Source organism: Sapajus apella, unplaced genomic scaffold, assembly GCF_009761245.1.
Source record: "Sapajus apella isolate SASKATOON/1434 unplaced genomic scaffold, GSC_monkey_1.0 scaffold72, whole genome shotgun sequence".
Classification (NCBI taxonomy): Eukaryota; Metazoa; Chordata; class Mammalia; order Primates; family Cebidae; genus Sapajus; species Sapajus apella.
The window spans coordinates 8667065-8689221 of NW_022437012.1; the positions used below are offsets into that span (position 1 = coordinate 8667065).

General features: G+C 37.9%; 1 protein-coding gene across 7 annotated transcripts in view; it reads right to left on the minus strand.

Moving 5' to 3' along the window:
- The window catches only part of NCKAP5 (NCK associated protein 5), a 976754-nt gene that overhangs the window by 560402 nt on the left and 394195 nt on the right, over positions 1-22157 (minus strand). The window contains exon 1 of one of the 7 annotated variants that reach the window (XM_032250732.1): positions 4737-5496. The exons of the other annotated variants lie outside the window; for them this stretch is intronic. Coding sequence (XP_032106623.1) covers positions 4737-4744 — 8 coding nt within the window. The 5' untranslated portion in view covers positions 4745-5496. Of the gene's footprint in view, positions 1-4736; positions 5497-22157 lie in introns of those variants that run through there. 7 annotated transcript variants of the gene reach the window in all.

Consider the following 22157-nt stretch of genomic DNA (forward strand, 5'->3'; position numbering starts at 1 on the left):
TGCAAAAAAAAACGGGGGATCAAAATACAAAATATGAAAAAACGGTTGCTTGTGCCTCGGTCCCAGTTACTCTACAGGCTGAGGCTGGAAGATTGCTTGAGCTGGGAAGTAGAGGCTACAGTCAGCAAAGACACATCACTACACTGCAACCTGGGTGACAGATCAAGATCCTGTCTCAGAAAAAATAAATGGCGTGTGTTAGATAAGCTGCAGATATGAGTCATAGTGCTGTTGGCTATGAGTTTGATGCTGATGAATCAATATATATTAAAAAGGTGTTTTTTAGCAGAAATATATGTAAAACAAACATAAGGTTATGCACTGATCAGCTGAAAAGGGGAATTTATTATGCATGCGCTACCAGTGGTTTTAGGTTCTGAAAACATATATAGGTTAATAATCTATGAAGTGACCAGGAACTCAAGGGAGTTTACCTGCCTATAAGTAAAAGGACTATTATTCTCTTAGGTGTCTGACAAAGACCGCAATTAAAAATATCAAACTTAGATCCAGTATATTTCATAGAAGATAATAGGAAAAATGAAATTTCATTTGAATGTTTCACTTAAGTCAATACATTAGAAGTAAGAAATATTAAGATATAACTTAAAATCCATCAAAAGGCATTTGGATTCTAAACCAGGTTAACATTGTTAGACAATATACTATCAACTCTATTAGTTAGAAAATCACAGCCTTTTATTCATAAGCCTTCAAGTAAGTCCAATTAAAATGGCAGTTCAAACTTGGCAGTATCAGTCACAGGTCTATTACCTCTATAGGTTTCAATTATGAAGCTGTCCCAAAAGTAGTAAACACAGGGTTTCAACTCAAATTCCACATAAGAGTAGAAACTCACCAAGAAATGCTCCTATTGGCTGAATCTAGAAAATTTAGGAAACATCGGTTCATTGCTCAATTTTTTAAAAAGCTGTACCTTGATACCTTGATTAATTATGACAAATTATTATATTCCTAAGCAGAGATAGATCTATTTCTTAATTTGCATACAAGTATAACAAAGTAAACTCTTGCTTGATAGAGTTAAGACCACTCTAATTCAGATCTCATTAATTCAGAATCAAGAGCTTAGACAGATATTTCTTTGTTCTATAAAAATGTAAGAATAAAAGGATAAGTGACATTCAAAAAAGCTCAAGTTTTAGAACATTGTATTAAAAAGTGAAGAAAAAAATTGTAGACTTTGAAAGCATCCATTTACATATGACTTACTTATTTATTCATTCAATATTCATTAATTCCATACACACTTATCGAGTTCTGCTCTGGGCCAGCCATCAGCAACTCCCAGGAGAACCAGTAACAGAACACCTTTTCTGAAGCTCACAGTCTAGTAGGTGAGACACACATGAAAACAAATGCATTGCATGGTGATCAAGACAACTGAACATGTACCTGCAAAGAAAAATGTTACTTAGCAGAGGCGGCTGCTTTGAAAATAACCCTTTAAAAGATGTCTCACCTCAACATTGAAGCCTCTTCCCAGGGACACACTTTATTAACTCAGCTCTAATTAATAGGAAAACTGCAAAAATCATGCAGCTACGATTCCCTGGAGGTAAGAGAGAAACCTCATGCCCTCAAAGTGATTTGTATCAGCACCTCTCCTCTTCATTCTCAAGTCATTTTTACCATCCAAACTTCAACTAATGAAAAGTAACCAAGTTAATCAGAAGGTGAAGGCATGGGTCCTGAATGTGGTATTTCCGGCTGTTAGGAGCATGGGAAGGAGAGTTCCACCACTGTTGCCAATGAAAACTTGTCATTTGCTCTCATGCAAAAGAGAACACAATTTCTGTTATCTTGAGGTTAACTGGCTTAGTCAAGTGATAGAAAGTTTACTAACTTTAGTTTTTCTCAAAAAAGTGACACGTTAATTATATGAGCACCTATTTTATCCTTTCTTATCTCCTCCTCTACTTATATACAATATATCTGTGATTCCATGCCCTTTCCCAGATTTAAGATCTGAATGGCTCATCTGCTTGAGGCTCCCGGAGAGAAATAGAATTAGTAGATGGAACTTGATCCCCCAGGTGGCCCATGGCCAAGGCAGTGGCCTCAAGCCCAGCCTTTGGTTCAACTCTCTGGTGGTACCACTGCCAGGGCCTCCAGATGGCCCCAGGACCGCAGAGCCTACAGCATTCTCTCTATGACTAACTGTAGAAGGCTCTCAGTCTTGCGGATAAGAAAGAAGCTCCTTCATGAAATGGCTTGTCTCCCTGTTAAAAAGAAAACACAGGCACTGTTGTCTTTGCTTATTTTTTTCTCATTCAGTCAGTACCATCCAGTACTTACTTACACTTGTCTAGTCTCTCCTAAATGACTTTTGGAAAATACTCCAAAATCTTTTTAAGCAGCCCCAACAGGGTACACCCCAAAGCAAAGCGTATTTATAAATGAAAGTGCTCAGCAGTAACTTCTAGCCTTATATAATTCTTCTCTAGACAAGGAAGTTCCGTGAAGATGTGTTCTGCAAGTAAGTGTGAAAAAGCATTTTAAGTATTAGAGGCCAAGGTCCTGTTTCCAGTTCTTCTACCACATAACTGTTTAGTCTTACAACCTGTTTGGTCTCAGTTCTCTCATTACAAAGCAAGAGGAATGAATGAAAGAGGGTCTGTAAAATCCCCTTCCAATTTTCTCAGTCTGTATGTTACCTGATAATATATCTTCTATTCTAGATTAATAATGAACCCCAATTCCTTTATGAGATCCTTATGTTATACATACAATCTCTAATGTTAAAACAGGGTTTAAAATACTATTGTACAGTCAATCGTACTGGATTCCCATAAATACGGATTTTTCGTACTTGCCAATCAAATTAATTAGTCAAATTCACTTATCAAACTCCATTTAATACATTATGTGCTGGCATCTTCTAAAATATGTTCACTTATGTTTACTAGAAAGAATTTTTAATGAGCAGCTGCCTCAAAATTAATTAACGTATGTAGCTTACGCTATAAAGTCAGAAGCCAAATCCCATGAACACAATTTCAGTGAAGAGCTCAGAATGCAAAATATAGCAAAACTCCCACTGATAGCCCACTTATTTACAGCAGTATGTGAGTCAACATATTTGCAAGAGCATGAAACAAACAGTTGCGGTATTCATGTAGATTTTGAGTACTATATTCTGTGAAATACCACAACACGAAATTCTAGCAAATTAAGCAAACTCTACTGGCACCTCATTTTTTCCTGTATACTTTATATAGGAAGTAGAACTACTTTTCTGTTATAGAATCAGAGTACAGGAAAATCAAGGCATTTGACTCCACCAGCTAGATTCTGATTTTTTCTATTCTTCAAAAATCTCAGACCAAAGAATTATTTTACAGCCCATTCACTAATTTCCTTCAAATCCTGCTACTTTTTATTTATAATCTGTTTATGTGCTAAATTCTAACGAGTTTTTGAAGGAAACCAAAGTAAGTTAAATAAAACTGAAACACTGCTTTGCCAACATTTTAAAAAAAATCAAAGTCAGGTGTAATTAAAAGAAAATGATTATACAACTTGCTAGCACTTGTTCCATTTTTAAGAACAAATGTTCAGGCTTACCTAGGGGATGTTTCCATCTGCTTCTCTCAGTTTGGTTTCCATGCTTTAGCTTTAACTATTATATGTAGGCAAATTACCAACGTCTATCTAACAGTAGCTAACCCTGGCCTTATTATTTTTTTTTCAAATAATCCTTTACCAGAACTGAAATCAGATTTTCCCAAACAATATTTTAAAAACTAGTCTTACATTAGCATAAAAGGAGACCTCACAATCACACATTGGGGAAAATATAAACCTCATTATCACTGAAAAACATTGTCTAGAGTTGTGCATTCCAGAGTTACAAAGTTAGCCATACAGACAGAACACCTAGTCTTCTAGAGAGACTAAAATCCAAAATTAATGTGAAGGTGTATTCTACGAAATGGTAAACAATAAAGATAAAATAGTAAGATAAAACCATTAAACAGATACCAATATATTAGCATCGGAGATCAAAATATACGCATTTCTGGTTTTATACGTTAGTGACTTAGTACAAAAGTGACATGGAATCACAGCAGTGACAAAACTTGGCCACAACAAAGCCCTGATGAACAGCAAATGCTCCAATGCAGTGTCCGTACACTTCACCCTTGCATGCCCATCTCTGATGACCCTCAAAGTGGCTGCATAACTGATTTATTTTTCATCCAGATGGCTGGCGTCCTATACAGACTTACAATGCTGACTGTGTCTTGGGGATGCTTATTCAGTGAGTCTTGAAAGCCATTATTCACTAATTTCATGTGGAAATAAAATTTCAGCCTCCCATTGTGTACAAATAACTTGGCCACTTCCACCACGTACAAAAAGTGCTTTTTTGCCAGGCGGGAGAGGACGGCTGGAATGCAAAATCCTTCCTGCATGCCTCCCTGGCCCAGACCCAAGATGGCATATGGCAGTTCCACCAACCACCTCCATATAGAATACTAGGTGAATGCTTTAAGCAAGCCCTAATAATGTGATTTACAAAGCACTCACTGGATGGCTGTCTTCTGCCTCTATTTTCATTCAAGATAGATTAATCTTATTTCATGAACAGTATTTTATTATAATCTGTTCCTTTCATTCACCCTCCTCCCTACACCCTTTCTTAAAAGAAAAAACATTTTGCTGAAGTTCTGTATATCTAAAAAGAATCATGAGTTTCCAATTTTTCTTACCTTAACATTTTTTTATTCTAGAATTTAATCTTCAACATAGAAATTACTTTCTGTTTCAAGTCTGCAACCAGCAGGCAAAGAAAATTGGTCTTCAGAGAGCTAGTTAAACATTTTAGTTAAACTCATGTGCTTTGAATGAAACATTCCCACGCTGTGCTTATAAACAACTATTGATATTTTCTGTAACTTCATTCCAGAGATTGTTTGCTTTTAAATGTCAAAGAGCTCTCTTCTTCACCCTATTTTGGGTTGTATTTCAGTCAGCAGTGCTGCTCATCGGTAATAAATACAAATTCCTATGTAGAGACACACTCACATCACATACTGGAACTGAGAAGCTCAAAGTATTTTACAAACATTATCAAAATCACTAATGACTTCCAGCTCTGGAATCTGACTTCTGGATCTGTCTCAGACTTATTTACATCATCTTTGCAAATTATAATTTGTATTTATAAATACAGGCATTTATCTAGTACTCAGCAATGAACACAAGTCACAGCCCTGGTAATGACGTTCATTTCCAACTGTGGTTCCAACTGAAGCTCCCAGAGATGTAAGATATGACTGTCTATGGGAACCCTTCCTCCTTTGATTCTGAGGAGTAAATGGCATTTCCTCTCATCTCCCACTTTCATCTACTCTGTCACATCTACTCTCTGTTCCTCACCAGTGGCATCTGCAAGGGACAAGCCCTCCTTCTTTCACGTATCCCAGGAATGTGGTTTGTCCATAGGCCTTCCCCAGGCTTGTCTCTCAGATAAATGAATTTCAGAATGAGATGGGCAACAAGGACATAGGGATATTGTGTATATTAAAAGTAAAAATGACCAAGGCAAAATAGCTCCATCACAATTCTGAATTACACATCTACCTTCTGAAGGTAACCAATGCTTTCAGAATCCAACTTGGTAAGTACTCTGTTTTCCTTTTCTTTTTTTAAAAAAACTGATAGAACATATATGAAAATCAAGTTTATCTTATCCTGGAATCACATTCTACTATAATGAAGGAGAGACACCCTTGCATCAAAAAAAAAGGAAAAGCAAGAAAGTGGCTCTAGCATGGAGGTGATACCCAGATACAAACACGGCTGGTTCCAGAATTTCTAAGTGGGCTTCAGAGAAACAATCTTGTTGGAACCAGCAGGCAACCTATTGGTCTTGAAGCTGCATTTGCAGAACCAGATCACCCTTCTTATTTGGACTGTGGGTTTATTAAGAGTGTTGGGGTGGGTGGCTAATGGAGATTCTACCTTTAACCATGTTAATGCAAACTGTGGTGTAGCCCTGGAAACAATACTGCAACTGCATGCAGTATGATCAGCCACATCTTTCTTAGAAGTCAGTTTCAATCTATCAACTTTAAAAGAAGTACAAATGAGAAAACGCTTTTGAAAACCAACGAAATCACTCAAGGATGCATAAATCGAAATTGATAAACATGTAAATAAAGCAAAAGCGAATGTCCATTTCTCTTTCTTACATATTTGCAGGTCATTACGTGATAAAGTACTGTGGACAACAGATCGGAGCATGATTAGTACAAATGTTAGATGACCATAAAACCGAAGTTACACAATACCCCCCAATGTACAGTTTATGCCCCAAAATAAAGACTGTTATAATCATGTTTCTTTCACATTTAAAGTATTTGGTGTTTTTGAATAACCATATTATGTTGCAAAATCAAAAGTCATCACTTTAGGGTCCTTTGAGAAATCCTTCTTCATACTTATATATTTTAAAGACAAAAAGGTTAGGAGCAACAAATCCTGGATTCTTCCATAATTTAAGTGCAAACCCCACTTTTAAAATCACAAAATAGAGTTTAAATTGGCAGGAGGGGGAGCTGCGCAATAAAGCTTTACCTAGAGAGAATCCTTCCTGTATGTCCTTTTAGAACAATAAGTGATTCTAATCAAATTGTGGATGTATGATGAGATTCTCTCAACAAAGGAAGTCTACACCCCTAGGAGAAAACAGATTGAATGAGGCATTTCATAGCATTTCATCTATGGAATAACTAGCCCCTCTCCTGAAAAATACTTGCTTTGGTATCTACCATAAAGCAGTAATGTAGTAAAGGAGAAAATGCTGTGACAGTGTTTTCTTTTGATTCAGTCCAGTAGCTATGGAAACTATCTTTTAAATGCCAATTGGTCCTCTTCCCTGCAAACACATAAAATAAAGTCCGTTTCTTATTCTCACGGGCTCCATGGCTGGAAGCTTCATTTCTCAACAGGTTCAACTTATCTAAACCTCTCCAGCTTTTGTTCAGTATTTGTGAGCTGAAACTATCATATTTGATTGATTCTGTGGATTTAAATTATAAAACACACGAATGTATTTCTAAACAAGGCTGCGAGGAGTAATAATGTCCAAACAACAAGTAAACATTTGTTAAACCTGCTTGATGTGCTCCAAGAAATACAACGTTTGCTTTTTTCTCTTTTCTTGTATCTCTTCTTCTGACGTAAAAGTGCATGTAATTCCCATCGCTTGCAACATCACCAGCCCTGGTGTTGTTCTTTTTAGTGCCTGTGCATACACTATAGGCCACAGGCCGCAATTCAGGGTTAAGAGTTTCCTTCTACTTAAGATTTTTCTTGTATGGCCCCCTCAACAGAAAAATGGTAGACAAGCTAAAATATAAACTGATACTAGGGTTGGACTGTTTTTCTGCATAGATTTTGATTATATCCCATTCAAAACGGAATCATCTCCAGAAATCTATTTCTAAATTTATTTATTCTTTAATTTTTTGAGATTTGTCCAAAAAATCAAGATTTTTTATATCCTTAACTATATTTAAACTTTTCTTTCAGTAAACAAATTTGATAAAGATGGATATTCTTTGGGTTCAGCTTCCCACTTCAATATCACCCTTAGTTTGTCTTTATTGTCAAATCCCCATGTAGTCTATCTCTTTATAAGGCCCTCCTTCAAATTTTGAAATCTACAAATTCAAAATAAAACAAACCGTTATGTTCCAACATGCATTAACTCTTCTCACCAATTTTTTTCAGTGTCACTTTTCCCTTTAACCTCTAATCTGTCTCCTACAATTTTTGGCAGCATACTATTTACAGAAACCTATTTTATGCATAGTTAGCATGAATCTTAAAAAATTAAAGGCTATAATACCCAAGACAATACTAAAGAAGAACAACAGAATTATAGGCTTAACCACACCTTAATAAATACCATAGAGATGTAAAATTGAAACAGTATGTTTGAAGCAAAAAATAAACAGGCCCATGGGACAAAATGAGGAGCTAGAAACAGACTCACGTATAAGATAGTCACGAGACATACAACAAGAGTGACAAGGGAAAGTACGGGAAATGTCTTCTTACTATATGATTCTGGGTCAGTTGGACACTCATAGAAAGAAAAGTGACTCTTGACCTTTAATTCATACCACCAACCAAAATCAATTCCTGAGGGACTACAAATATAGGAGAGAATACGACAAAGCTTCTATAAAAAATAAACCAAAAACATAAGAACATATCTTGATGACTTTGGAAGAGGCAAAGTTTTCTAAACACATAGCAAGAAATAGCATAAAGGACTTTATTAATTTTAATAAATCTATAAAGAAAAAATGTATCTATAATATCTATACCTAGTTAAAGACTTGAAGATACCAAGCGTCTATAGGTAAATACGTGGAGAAAACAGAACTCTCCTCCACTGCTGGTGGGAGTGTAAACTGGTACAGACACTTGGGGAACTAACAGAACACGTGTATACCCAAGAGCCAACAAAATACTCACCAAAAATATGTACAAGCCTATTCATAGCAGTACACTACACAGAAGCCCCAGGGCAGGACATACCCAGTTGTCCATCAATAATCAACTACATAAATAAATCATGTTGTATTCATTTAATGAAATATTGCCCCGTAACTAGAAAGAAGTGTTTACAATTACTTGCAATGATATAGGTAAATATCACAAATATAATATTGAATGAAAAAAGCCATAAAAAAACAAAATATAAGTATTGAATCATTCTATTCATGTAGAGTTCAAATATGGAAAAAAACAATTTATGGTAACAGAAATCAGGATAGTATTTGTATGACAAATGGAATGGAGTGAATTCTTGGATTATTTATCTTGACCTGGGTGCTAATTACATGGGTGTTTTCACTTTGTGAAAAATCAACATATGAACACTTGATTTGTATGCTCTTCTGTGTGTATGTTACACCTCAATATTTTTTTTTAATTAAAGGTGGCCAGGTACAGTGGCTCACACCTGTAATCTTAGCACTTTGGTAGGCTGAGGCAGGCGGATCACAAGGTCAAGAGATTGAGACCATCCTGGCCAACATGGTGAAACCCCATATCTACTAAAGATATAAAAATTAGCTGGGCATGGTGGTGTGTGCCTGTAATCCCAGCTAATCAGGAGGCTGAGGCAGGAGAATCGTTTGAACTGGGGAGGTGGAGGTTGCAGTGAGCCAAGATCGCACCACTGCACTCCAGCCTGGCAACAGGACGAGACTCCCTCTCAAAAACAAAAACAAAAAAAGACAAAGGTACCATCCCTATTTTCAATCAATGAACGTACAATTAAATTTTAAAATCAGAAAACATAGAGGAAAAACAAGAGGATGTTAACAGGCAACAGGCCACAATTAGTTTCAATCAGCACATATTCAGCAAATTCCTGTGCTTGTGGCCAGTATTTTCGGAGTGATGGAAACATTTACAAACATTGAAAAAATTCCCCCTGCTCTCCAGGAGTTTATAACTCAGCGCTAAAGAGGATTTTTTAAATTTGATCAGAAAAAAAAAGTAGGTGGGGAGAGTGATAGTAGACACTAAATGATTGTAATGCTAGGGCAGTCAACTAGCATATGTTGCAACAGCTGTGCTGTGGGGATTGAGAAAGAATCATGACTGGGGTCTGAAATTATCAAGAAAGGCCTCATGGAGGAGATGGATGTGACCGTGGAGTGGAAACATGCATAGCATCTGAATTCACAGTGTGAGGACCCAGCAAGAGGAATGATTCCAGAGAGGAAGGCTGCCGGGGAAAATGAGTGGTGGCTATATAGACTGAGCTTTCCCGGTGAGGTAAGTAAAGGGGAGCTACTCAGGAAGAAAACACTGAAAACCAAACTGTATTCCAATGGAAAAAAAAAATCACTGTCCATCCTCAGAGCAATGACATGAAAAAAGCCTGTTAACAGTATGTATCCCTTTCACAATACTGCTTTTCTCTGCAAACTTTTGAACTGTAGGTCACAGTAAATTAGCAAGGAGTAACATTGCTATAATGTACAGTAACCAACTTTCCCTAAAAGTGAAATAGAAGAAAGGAGAAAACACCACAGTGCACTACACAGATCCTTACGCCAATTCCTGGAATCAGTGGATAAGACATGGTGCAGGCAATGTAAGGAATACATGCACTGGTTGCCTCGTCCAGCTTCGTTTTGTGGAATAGCATTGTTTCTTGAAATTTTTGTTTTCGTGATTTACATGTGTGTGTATATATTTACATGTATATGTGTACTGCATTGAAAATAAAATGTATTTCTTACTGTGGCTTCCAGTCAAGAAAGTCTGAAAAATATTCCTCTAGAAGTGGAGTTCTACAGAAAACATTTGAACAAGGAGTCTATGCCCAAATAATGTTAAATGTGGAGATGTAAAATAAATGAATGAGCAAACAGGTGGTGTTAAAAGTTTATATTAAGACATTTAAATCCTCCCCTCGTGCTTAAGCCTTGGACTACTTATTCCTCCTTGGATTCCCTGTATTCCAGAAGTTACTCAATCCAGCACCCCTTTCAATAACATGAAATAAGGCTGGAATTTAACCATTCCCTAAATCCAATTTGTCCTGCCTGTCTGATACATCTGGCACATTGTGAGACCTTGCAAATAGAATCATTTATATCCACGTACTATTTAAAGTAGTGTTAGTTTGTATTTTTAAACTGTGTTGCATTTATAAACACCTGATATACAGAACCCTGCTTAAAAAGGATCAAATAACTGGCAATTTGGGGCAGGACTGTGAGGTGTCTTTACTTGAAATTATCTTGATGTTTGTCATGTTTTTTCCCCCATTTTCAATATACAAATCTAGCTTCAGGGAGGCTAATGGCTGTTTTATGATAGTCTCATTAATGACATTGTTATAAAAACTGTGAGAAGCATTAAAAATAATTTTTTACATCAAGCAATTTTATTCTGTGTTAATTTCCTACCCCCTTAAAATTTTGCAGCATTCAATTAAAATCACATAAAATCTCCTAACCCATTCAAATTTTACAGCACTAAATTAAAATCCCATAAGCAGCCTCCATCCATGTACCCACCCCCATCACTTTAAATTGAAAGGAAAACTTACTAGAAACCCAACGTCTTATACTGTTAAAAGCATTCCTATCAGCCACACAAAGCATTTATTGTGGGACAACGTCCATGAATAAAGACCCACTTAAAAATATGAATATGTTTTCTTTATAGAAGTTTATCTCAGGAGTGGAGAACACCTTCATTCATTCTGAAATCTGGCAACCCGGAAGTAGGCAAGCATTAAAGCTCTCAAATGTATATTCACTTCCTGTCTGCACAGGTCAGCCTTTCTCCATATTCCATGGTTCTGCAATTTCTCCCTTCCACATCTTATTCTCTACTGCAGCTACTTCAAGTCATGTTTGTCTCGTTACTTTTTCTAGAGTTACTTTAAAGTACTTTCAAATGTGACCATACTAGGAAAAGGGAAGTGGAAATTGTAAAGTCCTGTGAGGGGATCGGCAGTCTCCCTGCCAATGAGGTCATGTGTTGGCCAATCACATTACTGATGAAGTATTCAAAGCAACTGAGAAATTTATCCCAAAAAGCTGCACTGATATTCTGGAGAAACTGTTCATTATTACCTAGGAAGGAAGTTGGCTGCATGCTAAAAGGGAAAACTAGAACTTGTCCATGTGTAGTTGCTTTCACATCAGCTGGTAACACAACTTTCCTTGATTTCATTATAGCCCCTGAGAGAAGGTGGTGGAATTAGAAAGCTACCTTGACTAAGTGTGGTGAGTGATCTGCACTGCCTTTGTTTGGGACTATCTATTGCTAAATCTACACCCAACACCACAGAAGTTGGGCGTGTTCCACTTTCTGCACTATGCTACTCAGAAAGGGTTTCTTTTCTTCTACCTTATCCTCAAACAAAACCACCCAGAGTTCCATCAAAAGGCCACCTGCTATTTTTAGATAGAGATCCTGGGCATGTGCCCTGGACTCCTCTCCCATGCCCTCCCTCTGCAGTGTGCAATAAACAGGGCAGGCAATGTAACATGTGAGAGGATTTCAGAGGAGGGACGTCGTTCCACTGGGAAAAGGCAGCATTGGTGCCAGGACCCTGATTTCTAGTCCAAATTCTAAGGTCAACTGGTCATGCGTCCTTGGTCAACCCATTTGAACTTTCCTAGGTCTTAGTTTCCTAGGAAACTTAGTTTGTAAAATATGGGGACAAGACAATGTTGAGCTGCACTGCAGCTTTTAATTCTCTTCTGTGTACAGTTGGATAATTCATGGGTTTACAGGGGCATCCTTGACTCAGGCTGATCCAGCCCAGAGTACCACCTGTCTAACTCTTGGCTGCTCTGGTTTGTTCCTCGACCAGATGAACAGACCCAACCCTGGTCCTTGAAAAAGTCTATTTCTTCCTTCCTAAGTTTGAATTTTCATTTCTCTGTCCTGAGAGAAATCATCCTTTCCTCGCTACTGAGTTTTAAATTGGCGGTATCCCTGAACATTTCTTGATATCTAACTTTTGAATTTGCTTTTCTTGCTCAGAGTCTGCCAGACAGATGCCTCTAAATTCATTTAACCTGGACTGTGTCTTCCCCTTCAGCCATTCCCCTCCCCCATCCCACAATCCGAATCACACCCATTTATGCCCCTGCCCCTCCCACCCAATATGTCTGCATTCTTATCCAGAAACTTTGAATGTGTTACCTTTCACGGTAAAAGGAACTTTGCAGGTGTAATTAAGTTAAAGATTTTGAGATGGGGAAGATTATCCTGGATTTTTTGGGTGAGTGCTAAGTAATTAGCAAGGGTCCTTATGAAAGGAACTCACAAGAGTCAAAGCCTCAGAAAGAGATGTGAGGATGAATATAGAGGTCAAGGTGATACCCCTGCTGCCAGAGGCCAGAAACCAAGGATTGTGAGGAGCCATTAGAAAGTAGGGAAGGGTAAATTCTCCCCAGGAACCTCAAAAATCAATGCGGCCCTGCCAAAAACTTGATTTTAGCACTTCTGACTTAGAGAACTATGAGATAAAACATTTCTTTTCTCTCAAGCCATTCAGTTTGAGGCAAATTATTATAGCAGCAACAGGAAACTAATACACTCTCAGATTGTTCTACGTACCGCCACCTTCAGGCTACCTTGACTGATGCTATCCACCCTTCCTCCCTTCCTTCCTTGCTCCTTCAAAGTAAATGTTGATTGAGGACCAGCTTTGTGATGGGTTCTGAACAATAGACAACACAGATTCAATCTCTATGTCTATGAAGCTGATAATCTGACAATAAATTCTGACTTTAAACCAGTAACTACAAATATAATGAGATCTCTACAAAGGAAGCACATATGCCCAAGGGAACACGAAGTGGGACAGTTTGGGAAGGGCCCTGACCTGGTCTTTGGAGAAAGGAGATTAAAGCTATGACCTGAAAGATGAGCTGGCATCTTTGGAGAAAGGATTCAAGGAAGCCAGCAATGTGCTTCTCAAGCAATGTAAAGAAGGCAAGTGAAGAAAGAAGCCAGAAAATGCATAACATGTAAAGCCACCACCAAGGATTTTACTATTATTATCCTTATGTTTTACTGCAACCTAAGAAGAGAGGTTTGAAACTGAGGAACGACAGGAAATCTGAAAACATCAGGATCCTGAGACAACCTCAGGGAAGGAACATGGAAGCACAAGGAAAAACAATGGGTCCAAGCCTTTGAGGTTTTGAGTCAATGAACAAAAATTCCCCAGGAAAGAATGCATATTAATACACAGCTATGTGATCAACCTTTATCAGGACCGTGACCTAAGGATGAGGTAGCCAGGGAGCAACCCAAGTCTAGGGGAGTGGGACAGGCAGAGTGGATGTTCTGCTTCACCATCGCACATTTCCCATGTGTTGGAGCCTTGGACAGCTCAGTCCTCCACCTCACCCTGGACACCCACTAGCAGCTTAGGGCATGTAAGAGAGCATGCAGGTGTGGTTCCTGAGACCATGTGGAGGGGCAGCTGAGGGCAGGGCCACCTGCTTCTGAGGATCTCCCTGCCTGCTATTTCCTCAGTGGAAACAGGTTCTAAATTGAAAACAGATTCTCTTAGAATTTTAAAAAAGCATTTAAAGAAAATATAGCCAGGGGCAGTAGCTCACGCCTGCAGTCCCAACACTTTGGGAGGCCAAGGAAGGAGGATCACCTGAGGCCAGGAGTTTGAGACCAGCCTGGACAACATAGGGAGACTCCATCTCTACAAAAAATTTGTCATGCATGGTAGCACAAACCTGTAGTCTCAGCTACTTGGCAGATTGAGGTGGGAAGATGGCTTGAGCCCACTCCTTCAGTAAGCCTTGACTGTGTCACAGCACTCTAGCCTGGGTGACAGGGTGAGACCCTGTCTCAGAAAAAAAAAAAAAAAGAAAAGAAAAGAAAATATACTTTCCTTTTAAAAGTGAAAGAAAATATATGGCCCTCCATATCTCAGTTTGACATCCATGGATTCATCTAACCACACATTGAAAATATTCTTTAAAAATTAAAAAAAAAAACAGCAAAAAATACAAAGAAAAAATACAGTATAACAACTATTTACACAGAATTGACATTGTTTTAGGTATTATAAGTAATCCACAGATAAAGTGTACAGGAGGACGTGTGAAGGTCATATGCAAATCCTATGTGGTTTTATATCAGGGACTTGAACATCCATGAATTCTGGCATCTGTGAGAGGTCCTGGAACCAATCCCCTACGCATATCAACGGATGATTGTATCTGCTGCTAGTCACTTACAGAAGAGTGGAAAAGAAAACTAACATGTTTCTGTGACCCAGACCCTGAAACTGCCATTGACTTCCCCCAAAGATAGGCCAAGCCTTCCATGAACTTGCTGTTCCTTATTTGGCCACATGGCTTTGACTTCATGGGGCACAGGAGTGTTAAGGGAGATGACAACACTAAACACAGTATTTAGCACATAGCAGATGCTTAAAAAAAAAAGCATATAAAATCATTCATTCTTGACTCTTCAAGGCACTTTATTAAACTGTAACCTAAAGCAGAAACTTGTTATGCAATAATAGTTCTTATTTAGAAGTGAAGATGAGAAAAGCCCTGATTCACTACTATGAAATATAAGCATTTAACAAAATTACACGTGTACCCATACATTTATACAAAGAAAAAGAAAATACAAGCGAAATCAGTGTATAGACTGTAAAGAAACATGAACTCAACATTCATCTTAAAAAGCATATTCCTTTTAATAGCAATGAAGACCAGACATGATCCAAATGCATATTTCTGCCCCAGGAGTAATCAACTACATTTTGTTTATTGGAGTGGTTCTCTGAAATTGAGGCTGTAGGCTCTGAAACTATGAGGAAGTCTTCCCTAATGTTTGGCCACAGTCATAACCCACTAGAATTTTTATTTTTATTTTTATTTCTTTAGGAAAAGAATTATTTCACAGACCTTTAGTCCAAGAATTGGAACTGCATAATCTAAGGGAAAGATAGCCTCAGTGATTTAAAAGTGTCCTTCCCATACCAGAGGCGTCATTATTCAGAGGATGATGACATTTTCATCCCCACATCTCCTAATTAAACAAACAAGAGAACAGAAGCTTGGTTTTCAGATGGGAGAGGTGCTTATTAGCAATGAGGCGAGTTCCTAGCAGTAAAGATTACTTAGAAAAGCTATAAAATCACTTTGCCCAGAGACCCTTAAAAAGAAAGAAATGCATCTGCTCACATGGTTTTAATGTAACCATTCCTAGAAGCAGCTGCAGAAAATAGATCACTTGAGCTTCCATTTTCACCATGGGGCTCTCTTTCTTGTCACAACCAGGTAGAAAACACAAAAGCACAAGCTCACAACAACATCACAACTCACAGACATCCTACCACTGGCTGGAGCTGGGTCCCCTCCTCACCACAGGGACTGTCAGATCATACCATGAGAGCGTACAGCCTTGCTGCTGTGAAACAGTCCCTTCTAAACTCCAATGACATGTTTCTTCTGCCTTGTCACTGATTTAAACAAAAGGAGTTTCCCTAAGATTCCTCTATGCCCCTGGGGGTGTGAGCTCAGCCATCCCCTATCAGACCAGAGTTTTTGAGGATAGAGTGAGGCTACCCACGGGCACCACCAGACAAATGGAGGAAGCTTTCCTCAATGCCAGCCAAAAATAGGGTCCACAAGGCTTCTGAAGTTTTAGTACATGATGCCTACAAATTTAAATTCATTACTTACTTGCAGCTGGTAGAACTCATTCCAATGTCCAGAATAATCTGCTGAAGCAGCCATTTACAAAAGCAAGCCACAACCCTTTACCGTTGTCCTTCAGCAGGCAGCCAGCCTAGGTAAGTCTACAGACAGCAACTGGTGGCACATGAGGTGAAGATGCTGCCCATGCCATTCATTTGCTTCACCAGCCCTCTTAGAGAATAATGAGTCCTGTGTTTCAGGGCAAAGATGCTAACCTCACCCCTCACCAAGGCTGTCTCTTGCTGAAGTGAATAACCATAACAGAGTTCCTGCTGGGCAATCCAGGCAAGCAATCCCCAACTTTTCCACTCACTGGGGATGACGAAGTGCACTGGGAATGCCCAGTGCATTTCAAAATATAACCCAGGTTCAGCTCTGTGGCTGAGAAAGCAGATTCCTTAAGAAATTGTGGCAGAGAGGGAAAGAGAATTAATGCATCTAGAAGACCTACTCTACCAGGCATTCTGCTGGACTTTTATATAACTTACTTCATCGAACACTGATGACAAACTTATGAAGAGGTTAAGGCAAGTAATAGTATTCCTTGTTTCACAGAAGAGGTGATATATCCCAGACAAAGTAAATGAAGAATATAGAAGAGAGAAGTTCATCACTGGGCTTCACAAAGGTAGGAAGTAGATTTATGAGAGCTAGGTAAAATTTATTCCCTTTCTGCCACTCAAAGCTTCCTTTCAATGCCTCTCCATGCATTGGACTCCCTCACCCCCTGTTTCATCATATTTATCCCTTGAATATAATCAAGAAGGGGAAGCAATATCCCAGTTGTAGAAACTCTGGGGTAGAACTTGAGTTCTGCCTTTTTCAAACTAGGTGACATTTTAAAGATCATTTAAACTCCTACTCTCAGTTTCCTAATGTGTAAAATGAACACACAAGTGAAATGTGTATTTTAGTGAGGGGAAAAGGGAAAATATATGTAAAAGTGCTTTAAAATTATAAATTCAAATGTGAGACAGTCATCATACAAAACCACTGAAGGACCCATGCCAGACATGTCCCACCAGCTCCCCTACAATGTGGAGCTCAGAGTAAGAAATAAGGCTGGACTCCAGCATGTCCTTTAAAAGAGCAACCAGGATATTGGCCTTCCATCAACTCCAGGGGCAACAAAAATAAGCAGAAATTCAATTGTCACACTGGCATTGTCTGATTCATTGCTCCACTGCAAAAGCCTGGGAAACTTGCCCTAAATTTTTTTTAATTATGATAACTATAGTAGTTGTACTCCAAAGATGGTCCTCAATGATCCCTATCTGCCAGTATTCCTGCCCTGGTATAATCTCCTCTCACAGTGAAAATAGGTTGGTCATGTGACATTCTGTGATCCATAGAACATGGGAAAAGTGACATGATGCCAGCTCCAGGACTAAGCCTTAGGAAAGTCTAGAAGTTTATACTTTTGCCTTGAACTATCATGTAAGTGGTCCTGGTAGAGAGAGCATGTGGAGAAATGATATGGAGAGAAACAGAGAGGAGCCCAGTTTTCCATATCTGATGCTTCCTACTGAACCTTGCTATTGAAGCATCAGACATGGCAGTGACCCCTCTCAGATACTTCAGCAAGGTTGAGCTGTCAAGCAACTGAAGTCCCAGACAACATCACGAGGAGCAGAAGAACCACCCAGCTGAGTCCAATCAATTGTCAGAATTCTGAGAGATAGTACAGTTGATATTGTCTTAAGCCCTAAGTCTGGAGATTGTTATGCAGCAACAGATAATAGCAACAAGGAGGAAAAGGTATCATCGTCTGATCCTTTACTATGGGGTTCACCCATCATATGCATCTTCTAATTTAATCTGCACTATAATAATTTGAGATGGGTATTACGACACCAATATATAGGAGGTTGGATGAAATTACATAAGTTATCCAAGGTCAGGATTTGAAACCCAGCTGTGACTTTGTGATTGCAACACCCATTCTCTCAATATCTTCATTATGTTTTTCATAAAGTATATCACAGAATTACTGGTCTCTAAAGAGTTGAAAAACTGGGACGAATAAAAAAGAAATATTACCAATTAAACATTTATTTTAAATAATATAATAAATAATATAAATGGAAACAATGTATTACAGTGAAAAGAGAGCTTTCAATTAGGAGACTGGAACTTGAATTCAACTTCAGACCGAATCATCAGTTGTGTGAAACTGAACACAAAATTTGACTCTGAAAAAAAGTTTTCTTTTATAAAATAATAAAATAACTTCACAGATTTCTATGGTTGTCAGAATAAAATACTGGACATAAATGACTTCTGCAAACCAAAATAAAAGAAATAAAAAAGAGAAAAAGTCTATAGATTTATGAAGAATTGCCATTGAATTAACTTGAGAATTCTTCACTTCATAGTTACTACAGAAGTTTTCAGTTCCAAACTGTTTGCATTTTCCTGCCTCCTTCCAGGATAAATGTTCTTATAAATGCTGTTTTGTTTCTAGAGCTTCGGGACACATTACTCTTTTAAAAATGCAAAATAAACTGAAAGACAACTATTTAATACATGACTTCTTTATTAACATTTTTGGAGGCAAAGCCATGAAAAGCAGAAGCACTGTGGTTTCTAATGAATAGCTACATTTTCTCACCCTATTGATCCACTCACTTATGTTAGTTTCATCTGGGGGAGGGGTGTGAGTGACAGCTTTAGGGAATGTGTGTACAAATGCAGTCCTGACACAGACAAACAGAGGGCTCCTACTGCAAATGGATACAAAATGAGGTCTGCAATAGTTAATGGCTGTCCTATTCAGTGGAACGAGATACAAGATGTCCCGTAAAGAGAAACTCTGCCCATTGGATAGGCAGTGGCATCTAAGAGTATTAAAATAGTCCTCTGCAACCATGGCTTAGAATCCTTACAGCAGGTTTTATCCTGTTTGGAAACCAAATGGTATCTCTGGTAGTCTCAGCAATTTATGTAACTTTCTGTCATTGGAAGTAAAACCAAGGACTAGAACGAATATATAATGCTTTCATTATAGAATTAAAATGAAGTGTCTTATTAATGAACAAGTTATGTGAAAACTCCTAAATATGAACGGACAGGTAGCAAGGAACATGCTTTCTCCTAAAGATTTAAAATTATACTTTTCCAAAGGCCCCCAAACCTGTATGTATATATATATATATATATATATATATATATATATATCTTCTGTTACATAAATAAACATTGTATTCCTATTTCAAAGTGGAAGGAATGATGGTTAATTAAACCTAAAAAACGCAATCAGCTTGATAAAATAATTAGAAATTTTAAGGAAATATAATCTTATCAATTTAATTTTGAGTTTTTCACTTAGTTTGCGGGTGACAGTTTTAATCTAACACTAATGCATACAATAATGTGTATTTTTATATTTATGTGACATATTCTCACTTGTTTGACATATTATCATTGAACCTTACCCCCTCTATTGAACCCGATTATATTAAAATAGAAACTACAATTAGGCACCTAGATGAAACCCTTCGTTTGAATTAACAACCCCATTAGGAAATATTGTGACCCCAAAATAACCACTGTAGAGTGATTATGGCTCATCTGGCATATTTGTTCCAATCTTCCTAAATTGTTTTTAATTGTCTTATTGTAAATGTTAATAATATATAATGTTCATGTTTGTATTTTTATCAAATAACATTTAGAAATCTTTGAAAAATTATCCTAAGCCCACATGTTAAAAAGCAAGGTCAATATTCTCACAAGCATACACAATTTGCAGTTTAAAAAATTAGATAAATGAAAATATCTTAAGTGTATTATAACCACCAAATTAGAAAATGAATGTGCCCACATTAACCAGTAGACACTTATCATTATCTCATATTCATCGGTTATCACTGGACAATTAGTGGAAGAAATGCACAGTCTATAGTTTAAAACAAATCAAAACTTTCTGTCCCAATCTAGCACACTTGATGTCACTTATGAACATAAATGTGCTCAGGTAAGTGCCCTTTCTGGATGTAGCTTTCATCCTCTGTACCTTCTCTCCTAGATTTACACAGTAACAGAGGACCATTCAATCTTTGCTAGTCATACAGCAACAATGGTTAGATCACGAAGGTAGAGACATCACAATTTTCCCTGCTTACCCTCTACAGACTGTAGGACCTACGGAGCGCACACAATCACTATTCACAAAAGAAAAGTAGGATTTTTATAATTATACAGTGATTTTATCTAATGTAGACAGCCAAACGAAGAATTCAGGAATCCATACAAACTTTTTCAGCTTTAAGTAGTCAGCACAGTCAAGGACATTGGTATGTCCGTGTAGCAAAAGTTAATTCAATAGTAAGATACTAGTGGGCAGAAATCTGTCAAACAAGGGCACAAAGAAACACAACTCAGGGTATTCAAGGCCATGTGAAGTGCAAACAAGCAACATCACTAAAAACAAAAAGGATCCAGGTACTCTATGGAATTGGAAACAACAAAAGAGAAAAATATTCATAAATATTCACACTAATGACTACAACTAGTTTGAATCATGTGTAAGCTCCCAGACACATGGACAGAATCATAACAGGTGTAAGAATGGAAAGAAGCAAATACAGAGAATAAATGAGTTATTAATTAAGCAGCTAAATGCATTTATATTCATAAATATGTAAGAAAACTAAGAAGCTTATGATAACTACTCTGATAAACAATTATGGAGAAAAAGAAGCACGGCTTTTCATTATTCAGTATTGCTTTATTCCTCTGCCTTTTTTGTAAATATTGTTAAGAACATTTCTCAAAAATAGAAAATAATCAGGGGAAAAGAAAATCATTATTCTGTGTAATCTTACATAAATGGCTGAAAGGCCAGATGCTTAACTGTGTATATAAAGGAGAACTTGAAGATTGTGAACAAACCTAGAGGTCAGTTCTTGGAAATCAGAGAGGCAAATGATGGGATCCAACATAATGTTCTAAAATATTTGCATAGAAATGAATAAACTCAACAGAGCTGGCAGCAACATCTCTGTGAACCTTGTACTGTGCCCACTGTCCTTTTGGATGAAGTTCATGATGAAGAAAACCAGCAAAAGTGCTCCTGGGCCATGCAAATAACCAGCTTCCCAACTGAAGGGTATAGAGTCTCTTTTCCGCATTGTAGACATTCCTCTGGCCTACATAAGCCCATTCCGGTGCAGGAAGCTAAGCTCTAAAGACTGCACAGAGTCACTAAGGGCACTATTACTTACATCTGACTTTTGGCCTGAACTAACTGGGTTGTGTTTTAAGTACATTTTATTGAGAAAGCATTTGGACTACAGAGTGCCCACCAAAAACAAACAAAAACCAAAAACAAAACCGTGTGTGCCTGCACACATCCCTGTCTCCTTGGGTTTGGAATACCCTTGGAGCTCCTCACTGTCTTTGATTACTGCGTACAAGTAGTGTAGAAATCTGAATCACTAATCACTGTTCATCTCTAATCACTCCCTGCTCCTCACTCAAATCCACCTTCTGTATCATTTCAGAATCATGTTCTTAAAACTCTCTACCCAATATCACCTCTGACTCAAAATCATCAGTGGCTTCCAACAGCATTTTCCAAGATAGGGTCTACAAACAACGCTCCCAAAATGTTGTATTAAGAATAAATTCAGTGGCTGGGTGTGGTGGCTCACATCTGAAATCCCAGCACTTTGGGAGGCTGAGATGGGCAGACTGCTTGAGATCAGGAGTTTGAGACCAGCCTGCACAACATGGCAAAACCCCGTCTCTACAAAAAGATACAAAAATTAGCCAGGCATGGTGGTGCCACTAGCGAGGCTGAGATGAGAGGATTATTTGAGCCAGGGAGATTGAGGATGCAGTGAGCTGAGATTGTGCCACTACATTCTAGCCTAGGTGACAGAG